We start from the raw sequence: 12,081 nt of genomic DNA, 5'->3' as shown, positions 1-12,081 counted from the left end.
GGAAATGTGTGGTCGCTGGCGTCGTGAATTATTTTGTGGTTGGTTTCGTGGTCCGGGAAAAGTATTCGGTCTGGTAGTATTTGGAGCGCTGTAGTAACTAAGTTGTTTTTGGAGGCTTGTGATTATGTTTTGTTTCTGTTTTAATTCCTCGTCCTTCTCCGAAATTTTGAACTTTAATTTCGCAATCTGTCGTTGTGTCTGTTCTTTTTGTTTCGCGGTTGTTTGTAATGTACTGATTGTTTCGTCTTTGCTTTTCATAATTTTCTTTCTGTTGTCCAATGCTTTTTCTAGTTCCTTAATTTGAGACACATAATTGGTTATATTCACATTTTTGACGCGCGCACATTCCTCTTCTAGAATTTCGTTTGATCTTTGTAATTTTGCACACTTTTCTGATATTTTGGAGATGGTAATTTTGGTACGAACAAGTTTTGACTGTAATGAAATTATCTGGTTGCTGTAGTTAGAGTCTTTCTGGAAATCGTTTTGAAGTTCACTATTTTCAATGTCACTGAATGGAAAAATACATAATACCTTTTTGGTTTCTCGGAATTTCCTGAGACGTTCAGAATCTCGCCGCCGTTTAGATGTTGACTTGGCCTTTTTCTTTGGTGCAGTGCGAATAACGGACTTACTGTCCGAAGAGTTTTTCGGGACAGGAACAGGATGGATAGGCAGTTGTCGCTGACTGGTCCAGGGATAATATCCTGTTGTACCAACATTTGTAGTACAATGTCCGGTTCGATTAAAACACATTCTCGAAAAGTGGCCAATGTTTCCACATCGGAAACAGTAACATCCGTTTGCTGGACAACACATCGGATGGTTTGGGGCGAAGTGGCCTCCACATCTATAGCATAATGCCATCCTGAATGGTTACAGTCAAAACGTTACCCTGGTTAACTCCAAAGTATGGCGAACACAGTCTTGGTTAAAATCCAGTCCGTGTGATTCCGAATAGAGTTGGTCCTTCTTTGAGTCACTCGCGGGAAATACTTGCTTGGCAGTTGAGGTTTCGGGAAAGCGTACCCAGCGTAGAAGTGGGTACTACCAGGATTATCTCCACCAATTAACATACGGAAACTTCCGTACGTTTTGTCACGATGTAAAGATGACGAAAGAAAATGTTGAAGTTGAACTTTGGAATTTAATGATGATAACTTTGACTTGACGGATGGCTATTCTGGAGTGTCCAGAATATAGCCGTTGTGTTCCGTACAAAGTCGGAGACCTAACTGCTTTACAAATAAAATATTTCATGCTTAAATAATGTACATACAATAAAATTACAGAATTATGATTGACAGATATCGCTCATTGGCAGATTAATCAGCCGTGGTCAGTGTCCTTTAGGCAATTAGGATGGCCGTGACATTAATCCGGTTACGTAATAGAATGGAACTTAAAATCTTTCAGAAAAGGTATCAAAGTAAATTGCCAGAGGATATACACAGTTATCACACATAAGGATTTTATCTCAAATGTCACAAACGTAAATATGATCAAGAATATAACCTTAGGAATGTCAAATTACACACAATAGTATTAACTGATAATTGATGTTAAAATTTAGCAACTATTAACGCAAAGTTCAAAGCACTTTAAAATTTATCACAAAATTCTTTGTGATATAAGTCTAATTTTAGATTCGAACAAGATTTTTTATGTTAAACTTGCAAATCTCACGTGGTAGCAATATCAACTGTCGCTTTATACATATCACTCATTAATCTCCCCCAAATAAAATGCATATTTAACAGGTATTTTAAATTACAAATGGGCACAATAATAAAAATGGCTACATATTCTGGGCTTTAAAACTTGGCTTGTTCTTAACTCAAAAATATTTGTATCGCACACTGTGGCTATTGTTTCAGTAACTCATCTTAACGTAATCGCCATTTTATCTATATCACACGAAAGTCTGGCTATTTGATTTGGGGAAATGAAGGTAATAAACGGAAACGATATGTACTATTTCATTAATAAAATAAAACTCTCAATATTTTTTTTATAATTTACGTTTTATTCAGTTTTTTTCATCAATACATGTAATGTACACAAGATAAATGTGATCAATGATCATCATACATACTTCATATATATTTACACTTTCTCACATGTATAATTAATCACATGTATACACTCATGCAGAGCACTTTCTCATGCTGTAGATTATCAATATACATACACAAAACACTCTCTTACTTGCTTAGGGTTTTTCCTGGTCATTACACTTGCATCACACACCCACAGCACTTTCTATTTTTTTAAGTATAACATTTTATCCATCCATACATTTACATTAACATATAGCACTTTCTTACTTAGTAAATATCTAATTTTATTCATCCATACACTTACATTCACATATCACTTTGCACTTACATTCCTACAGAGTATATTCTAATTTTCAAAACTTTCATTCACACATATTACTTTTTTAATTGATATAAAACTCTTAATATGGTAATGACTCTAATATTAATTGCTTCCAGTCTACTTTTTATGATGAATACGTTTTGTTGAGCCACAGGTTTTTGTTTCTGCAGTTATACAGACACCTCAATACCAGTCTGTAAATACCAACTACCACTCACTAAAGAGGTGTCTGCTTTTAAAACTACATAATCAAAACATTGTGTTTAAATGTTTAAGCATTGTTATCGAGCAGGTTTCACTGATTGTATCCCTTGATGTATCTATTTTAATCACTTGTTATCGTTATATGTGTGTGCAAGGTCACACACATATATATAACAGGGGCAGTACAGAGCGTGTTTCAATGTATAATGTGATATCAAATGGCGGGCAAAGGTCATTTAGTAGGACGATTTATCGTGCGTAGTATTGTACATTGACTGGCGATCGTGAAGGACCTAAATCATTAAGGGACCATGAAGCGAATAGCAGTAATAGGGGCCGGGGCTAGTGGCCTTCCCGCCATCAAATGTTGTCTGGACGAAGGACTCGAACCGACATGTTTTGAACGGACAGACGACATAGGTAAGTTGAAAAGGCACAGATATACAATAAATTGAACAACAACTTTCGTCTTGTGAAATAGACGTTTCATAAGTCACGTACAACGCTCGTTTACCAACTTCTTTTCTGCCGCCACCATCCTCGATACTCCAGGGATTACTACCCCTGTTGTTGTATCCACCTCTGGTCTATGTTGTACTAAAGCTGAAGGCTTTTAAGGATAGAAAGTTAACCAATCACAGGCCTGCAAAGCCTTCTTTTGAAATTACAGAGAGCAGCACCCAACTTCAAAGCCCTACAGTCAGTCACAGTGTACAGAGTTATCTTTCAAAGTACATCAAAGAACCAAACTTCGCACTCGTGAACAATAGCAGACATTTCATTCCATTCGATGAAATATAAATGTAATCAATCCAGAAATAAGGAATATATTCTATATGATCAAATGACGGTGTCAAAAGTAACAGAAACCTTGTGTGGGAGGCTTGGTGATATGAATGTTCAGCTGTCTGTGGTCAACGTCTGAATATTTATAATATTTATAAAAAGTTTTGCTATGGAGACGTTCTTGTTTCTCTTGTTTTCTACCTTTTCCTGCTATATGCTATCCTCGTTTTATCTTGTCCGGTATGGTCACATATTATCATCAAACCCCTAAATCTTTTTATTAAACGAATTCCTTAAATAGTTACCGATTTAACGTAAGAATTAAGTGACCCTCTAACTACAGGTGGACTATGGAACTACACGGACGAGGTTCGATCTGACCAGGCATGCGTGATGAGGTCGACGGTTATCAACACGAGTAAGGAAATGATGTGCTATAGTGATTTCCCCATCCCACAGGAGTATCCCATCTACATGCACAACACTTACGTCCAGAAGTATTTGCGACTGTACGCCGAGAAGTTCGACTTGAAGAAATACATCTTGTTCAATCACGAGGTAATTTGAAATATCAGGTACATATAGATGAGTTTAGAAACGCGATGCATTTTGGGATAGCATTTTGGGATAGCTTCCGCGGCGGGCGTCGTTAAGACCGGCTAAGAGGTAGTTTATTTTCCCTACTATCTAAATCTCTGGAAATATGTTCTAAAGATTGTATTCATGTGGAAAGATGTCTTTATCACACTGTCTGGTCTTTCAGAATGAAACAATTTGTATATCTTGCTGTCTGAAAGCAACGTTTTTGTCTGAAGCTCCAACCCATTAGCATCTATGGGTAATGTTTATTTTTAACGGTTTCGTAAGCTGAATAAAAATATAATAAAATTGGTTTGCATTGATATATATATATATATATATCGGTATTTTCTTCTTTTATAGTGCGTGTTCTTCGTATGGGTTACTTTCACATTTTACTCTCTCCCTTCATCATCTGATATATGTTAAGGATATTGCTTTTAATGATCTATTGGTATGTGTTATCATTACCTTTCGTATGGAACGATAACTTGACATTTAATGTTCGAAATGACGAAAGAATGCATTATTCGAAATAATGCTTTGGAATTGGGATTGCTCAGACACAATTTTTAAATATGAGTAAAATCTTTAAAATTATACATTGTGATTGATTCTCCATATGAGAATATTTAACTCCTGTTGTGTCAGTTATTTAAAAATATTTAATGTATATGAAAAAACAATAATTTCCATATAGCAACATATCATATGACAATATTAACAGGAGAGCTTTTATTTACTCTTCAAATTGCACGAATCATTATTGAAAGTGTTCTATAATTCAAACTAGTCATGCAACACAGTTAAACATAACGTTTTAATGTAATAAATGTTAAATGTTTTATACAAATTTACAGGGCATATCAACTACAGAGCCTCGTTCCTAATGATGATATATATAAGATAGGTCACGTCTATTTACATAAGACGTGACCTGTCTGAAACATACCATCATTAGGAACGAGGCCCGGTGTATCAACCAAAAGAATTAGCAAAATCTATACACCCATGATATTGGCACTAGAAAGGTGAATACTTTTTTATTTTCATTTCATTTTGATTGATAGGATAAGTATTCTTAAACCGTCTTAGTTTAACTACAAATATATTACAAAATGAATGTTTCCGCGTAAAATCACAAGATCGTTTTATTTTTTTCCCGTTCAGATTATACGTGTATCGAAACATGAAGATTACAACGAAACAGGACAATGGACGCTCGAGGTTCGGGACCGGAAGTCGAAAGAGGTCACTTCCTGTGTCTTTGATGCCGTTATGGTGGCCACGGGACATCATGCACAAAAGAAGTTGCCTGATTTCCCTGGAATGGACAAATTCAAAGGCAGCATAACACACACGCATGACTATAAGTCGTGGGAGGGTTACAAGGACAAGAAAGTGGTAGTTGTTGGAGTGGGGAACTCAGGTGGGGATGTGGCCGTGGAAGTGTCGAGAGTGGCATCAAAAGTAATCTCTTTTTATTTTCATAGTCTAGATTGAAGCCTTAACGAAAACTTATTCCAAATGCAAAGTACTTGCCACTTTAATTTATTTTACTGTAAATGTTCAATACCTGGTGACTTCAGAATATAGTTATTTATTCCTTGTTGTGATACCCAAGACTGAATAAGTCATCTTCATAAAATAATCATAAATATAATTACAAATATTAGAATATCAGTTATTTGCACGCTATTATATACCCTATATTCATTAAGCATACAATTCCAATTTGTTTCAGCTTTATTTGAGCACACGGCGAGGTGCTTGGGTGATGAACCGAATTTCGCACAATGGCACTCCAGTTGATATGATGTTTACTCGCCGGACGTTTGATTTGTTGAGGCTTAATCTCCCAAAGTCTCTTGTTAACTTTGAAATGCATACAAGATTGAATGCTAGATTTGACCATGCGAAATATTCAATGAAACCAAAGCATGCTGCCTTCTCACAGCATCCAACAGTCAACGATGACTTACCAAACAAGATTGCTAACGGTTCCATCATCGTCAAACCAAACATCAAATGCTTCTCTGAAACGGAAGTAGAGTTTGATAACGGAACAAAGGAGGATGTCGATGCGGTCGTTCTGGGGACGGGCTACATTTTTGGTTTTCCATTCATTGACAATTCTGTATTTGATGTAAAAGACAACCAGGTTGACCTCTACAAGTATATGTTCCCTCCTGACCTTGAGAAGTCGACCTTGAGTGTGATTGGCTGTTTCCAGCCTCTGGGTGCCATTATGCCTTTGTCTGAGATGCAGGCAAGACTAGCAACTCGTGTGTTCAAGGTAAATATCCTTTTTTTTTGTCATCCCCATTAAAGCATTGCAAGAAATAACTAACAGCAATGCAATTAATAGTTGGTTCACCAAACAAAACCGTACTTAATCTTCAAAACATGTTATACACATGTACCTGACTTTCGATTGAAATGCAATATTGAAAACCATTGCATCTATTAATATACGCAATATAGCAATTATTTTGTCCCATTGGGGCAGTATTTCAAAGAGTTCATACCTTTGCCATTCCAATATTAACATCACCTGCGATGCCTACGACAACAACGGATTCAACTGTTTATTGTTTTTAGATATATTATAACTAAGCCTGCACCTGTTGATTTCTAGCTGTAGAAAGTGTCAAAACCAAGCTAACAAAACAAAGTTTTGAACAAGCCGGTTCATTTTGACTCTCTACACGTCTTTTTATCTCGACATCGTATACAAGGTAATTATTTTGTGTTTATTCTTTTCCTTTTCAACAGGGCGATGTGAAACTGCCGCCTAAAGTCGACCAGTGGACAGACATTCGTAGGAAGAGAATTGAAATGCGTTACCGTTACGTGGAGTCCACTCGTCATACTATCCAGGTCGACTTCATCCCATACATGGACGAACTGGCCGAGCTCACCGGCTGCTCTCCTAATCTAGGTAATGCTCCACGATTGGCTATTGACTGTTCTACTGCAGCTATGTTATATGGTTCTACTGCAGCTATGTTATATGGTTCTACTGCAGCTATGTTATATGGTTCTACTGCAGCTATGTTATATGGTTCTACTGCAGCTATGTTATATGGTTCTACTGCAGCTATGTTATATGGTTCTACTGCAGCTATGTTATATGGTTCTACTGCAGCTATGTTATATGGTTCTACTGCAGCTATGTTATATGGTTCTACTGCAGCTATGTTATATGGTTCTACTGCAGCTATGTTATATGGTTCTACTGCAGCTATGTTATATGGTTCTACTGCAGCTATGTTATATGGTTCTACTGCAGCTATGTTATATGGTTCTACTACAGCTACATGTATGCTATATGGTTCTAGTGTAGCTATGTTATCATTTTTTGCAATATTTTCTTCCCATGAGATGCGGGAATTTTAAATCTCACGCAGAAAGAAATTGGTTGATAGTAATACAGGACGTAGACAACTATTGTAAATTCAGACGAACGTTGAATTTTGTGAGCCTGAATAAATTAAAGAGATTAAATATTAACTTTATAGTTAATAGTTATCTATTTACGTCTTGTTACAGCTAAAATGATGCTGAATGACCCCACACTTGCCATTAAATGTTTCTTCGGACCCTGTACACCGTATCAGTTCCGACTGGAGGGACCGGGAAAGTGGGACGGGGCCCGACAGGCCATACTGACACAGTGGGACAGGACGTGGCATCCAATGAAAACAAGGCCATTAGGCTTTCAACAGGACGAACCTCTTAACATTTACTTTAAATTAGCAATAATCCTAGTGGTTCTGTTTATATTCTACAATATTCTGTTCTAGATCCATCAAATTAATTCCATGTGTTGTGGCTTTATGACACAAAAAGAAGCAAGACTAATGTCTCATAAATGGTGTCTTTCTAGTCTTGCTAGTCAAGCAATGACTTGGCATGGTGATAATCCCGGATGTTACATATAGCCGTCATTTCATTTCAACAAATTACATTACACATGAAAACTTACGTACAGTAAATGGATAATTTTTGCTTCCTTTATGAAAGTAATTTAAACTTTGTATTTGCCAATCTGTTGGCACATGTAACTTTTTACAGGTTCCTTGAAATATGTTTTGTTGATCGTTTGCTTTATGTATCTGACTATGTGACTTGATATTATGTTTTAAAAAACAACATGATTGATGTGACAAAACCATACAATCCTTATAAAATGCTTAACTAAAACGTTTGTCCGAAAAGGAAGTTGATCTGACAAAAGTTGTCTTTCAAATCAGTTAGGTTTCACACTACTGAAACAGCTAATATATTGTCAGAATAAAATTCCTAGAATTTAATTATAGATATTATTATACCTCATGTTTATAACAGTGTCTGTGATTAGTTGAAACACATCACATGACGGGAAAAAACGTCGTATATCCATCCGGGGAAATAAAACATTTTATCACACTTTTGTCTTTGATAATGAACGTTTTGCCCATGCGATATTAGTGTTGTCCGTGCCGTCATATCAGCGCCCGGGCTGATATCACATTATGACGTCATAATTTGATATCAGCCCGGGCTGATATCAGTTATCAGCCCGGGCTGATATCAGTTATCGGCCCGGGCTGATATCAGTTATTGGCCCGGGCTGATATCACGTCATCCGGGGTTTTCACTCCGGATTTTAGAGTTGCCGCTTCGATTCAGTTTTCCTACAGACGATAAGTTGAATAACGGATACAATTTTCAATTTCAAAATAGCTCTCGGATAAACGTATTGAGAAAGATATCAGAAATCAGAAATAGTCTGTTTCATGATGATTTTACTGGAGATATTGTCTTAAGTAAGATCAGGTTGAAATGAGTTTTGTCCACAGTGCCGAAAACTAAGCATCGCAATTCACATAATTATAACACGAAAAGAATGTATTCGGTATAAATGAAATCAACGACATGCGTTTGTCAACAAGAAGAGACACAGGAATAAATAGACAGTTTAATACTGTAGTTTAATTTTCCCGTCGAATTCATAATTCATGTCCTTGTAAAACTGATCATTCTGAATGAACCCGCTTTGCAATTTGTTGAACATTATCATTTTTAAGTGATAGTTAGCCTTCAATAGGATCTTGTTAATTTTGCTTAAAAATATGTTTCACTTCGTCATAACCGGGATTATGTATTTGTTAAAAACAATACATGTACATGTAATGAAGTTTTCACGTTTCAATATTAAATTGCATTATGACCATGGAATACGTCGATCAATACATTTTAATACATGTTTTTAATTGTAAAAAATTTTCTTTTTTTTCAAATGTGTGATAAAAAGGTATTATGTCAATTTGATACGCACCCTTATCACCCTCGACCTGATATCACCTCGGGCCTGCGGCCTTGGCTGATATGGCGTTCGGGCTGATAAAGGGTGCATATCCGGGGAAATAAAACCTCTGTATTTCCCTGGGGCGCATGTCCCTTAGGGGACCGCCCGTCTTTCACACGGAGTTTTCTTCCCTTCCGAATGTACAACAATGACGGACGAAGTGTAAAACGTCATTTTTTTACTCATCGTTGGTTATGAAGGTCGTGTTTTCCATGAAAATTTATGTTTGTATCATTATTGTTTCAATGAATTTCATTTTATGATAAACAACTAAAAGATTATTTAAGTCTTATGAATGTTACCTATAGTTGCACCACATTCATATTCAAATCAATCTATTTTATGGCTTGGCTGATTAATTCTAAAATTAAACAATACAGTTGTTGTAAGTTTTATTGTCTTTGTTTTGATTGACACGACATGACAATCAAAAGACGACGCCAGAATTCTTCAGTGTTCATTTAGATATTACATACCATTGGGCTGTCGTTTTAAATGGAGTCTTCATTTTCATATCAAGTTGAATATCTACAATCAACAAGCCGTCTGCGACATCCTTGCTTAAGTACTAGACACGAAGGCTGTATGACAGAACCAGAATATTGTACTGTTGCGAAGTTTCGTGGGGGTACCGATTTCGCTAAATTCGTGGAATACCCTTAATTCACAAAAATTCAAAAACCGGATTTCTTATTCTAAAATTGTTATACATATCACATACTGTCGCGTGAATGACCCTTTCAAAGGCTTCGGAGGTGATTTGGGAAAATAAACCCATATGAAAGTTAGAAACAGTAAATTGCGAAATGTAACAACTGTACAAGTAGGTTGTAATTAGTTCTTGTTTGAATTTGTTAAGAGTTAAGACAACAATTTGTGGAACCATAATTATGCTATTGTAGTCATTGAAGGTGGCAACACATTGTAATAATAAAGTCAACTTGACAACATAAATACATTCTCTTCTGAAGCATAGCTAAATGTACGACATCTATTTTCGATAATGTTTCTGGTAACAGTCATGCCATTTGCAGTAGAACATCTATATTTTAAGGTATGTAATTGAATTGTGCTGTATGTGTCCTGCAGCTTCGGAAGCTTGACAACACAATCAGGTCGAACTTGAAAGACTGGGACTCAACTTCACTTCTTCCGTTATTTAAATTCAAATTATTACACATAATAATTAATCAAACCTTTTTACATGGCAACGTACTGTCGCCACTATATAGTTTGATATCTGATTAAGGTGGGAACACGTGGCTACAGATCTGTGAAAGTTTATCGGCTGTCGGTGATGCATTGTTATTGGTACCATTGCTAACAAAGATTACTGATGTTCTGTAATCGAAGAAATGAGATGATGAGAAAAAATAAATAATATGAAACTGGTTTCAGTATACCTGTCCGGACTTCGAGAATTCGGTCTCCATTTGCACTAGTAATGATGCAAAAGAAAGATGATCAATATGAAACATTTCACAGCAAGGTGATAAAAAATGGTCGACTTATCACCCAAAATACAGCCGATTGATGACATCATATCATTCATCAGTCAGGACTTAACGATAAATGATATAGTACGATTATATAGGTTATGCTTCGCTGGCAATGTCTAGATTGATTTGATAAAATGTGACACATATTCTTAATCAGTTATGGAATATGTGTGATAACATCCAACGTCAAATAACATCCAACTTGACGTTGGATGGCTGTCAAGATGGATGACTTTTACTATTAATAGAAAGGAATACGAATCGTCAATACTCAAATTGTCCAGTATGACTAATTTGGATTAATTGATGCGACAACATTTTGTCGTGTAATCTTTGTTAACATTCATACAGGACTTACCTTTTGATATATTCGTTCTGTTTTCCAAGCTACTCTCTACTCTAATTTCTCTACCTGAATATAATAAGAAAATAATTATTTTGCTCTCATATTTATTATATCATATGTTGTGGAGAAGGTATTATTAAAGTTATAATGCATGCTTATTTTACTGTAACGATACGTCACTTAAACATTTGATATTTGAACATTGACATGTGACTTGATGACTTAGCTTCCCAAAAGCATATGTCGGCCTATAAGAGAGCCGAAATCAAAGGATCATATATTCCTGGTTTTGGATAAAGCGCCTTCAATTACAACCATGTTCAGTGACTTCGGGTTTTGTCGGATTCAGAATCGTATCACGTGTCTGACGTTCGACACGACCTGCACGTGGTGAGCCAGGTAACTAACGTAAGCGCACATGTGTTTGTTTAGGTTTTCCTTCTAGCTAATATGAGCAAATCATGCTGGTTTATGTCCATGGAATAAGTATTTGAAACATCCAATTCACACATTGCCGTAAAATATTGTGTGTATCAAATATTGTAATGTGCAAGCATTGTTTTCTTTATAGATCCACTCTGCTGAGGTCGATCACATGTTTTGTTATAAAAAAATTGACATTGATGTTCGGAAGAGTTCGGAATGAGTCGGCATCTTTCGAGCCTATTTTTCACCTGTGCACGTTAAAAAGAGTTTTTAATTAATTATTAAAAATATTTCCAGTGCTGCAACTTTATAACAAGTGGCAAAATTAGAAAGTTTAAAACTCAGACAGACGGAGAAAAATATGTATAGCACTTACACATTTTTCACTATGACAAAAAGAGCGAAAGTTATAGACCATACAACTTTAAGTTGCGATAAATTGTATATGTGTGACAGTATAATGTGTTCGATCCAAACCTATTGATATACACTTATTTTGTTTTAGA

General features: G+C 35.9%; 1 protein-coding gene across 1 annotated transcript; it reads left to right on the top strand.

Annotated features, from left to right (window-relative positions):
• Positions 1–2,051: 2,051 nt before the first annotated feature.
• On the top strand, positions 2,052–8,901 carry LOC138321381 (flavin-containing monooxygenase 5-like). The gene is made up of 6 exons (XM_069265037.1): positions 2,052–3,006; positions 3,716–3,930; positions 5,122–5,421; positions 5,696–6,247; positions 6,727–6,892; positions 7,504–8,901. The coding sequence occupies exons 1-6, from the start codon at positions 2,898–2,900 to the stop codon at positions 7,755–7,757; spliced, it is 1,596 nt and encodes a 531-aa protein (XP_069121138.1). The 5' UTR covers positions 2,052–2,897; the 3' UTR covers positions 7,758–8,901.
• Positions 8,902–12,081: the final 3,180 nt, after the last annotated feature.

This window comes from Argopecten irradians, chromosome 4, assembly GCF_041381155.1.
Source record: "Argopecten irradians isolate NY chromosome 4, Ai_NY, whole genome shotgun sequence".
NCBI classification, from domain to species: domain Eukaryota; kingdom Metazoa; phylum Mollusca; class Bivalvia; order Pectinida; family Pectinidae; genus Argopecten; species Argopecten irradians.
This window is presented reverse-complemented; position numbering and strand designations above follow the sequence as displayed.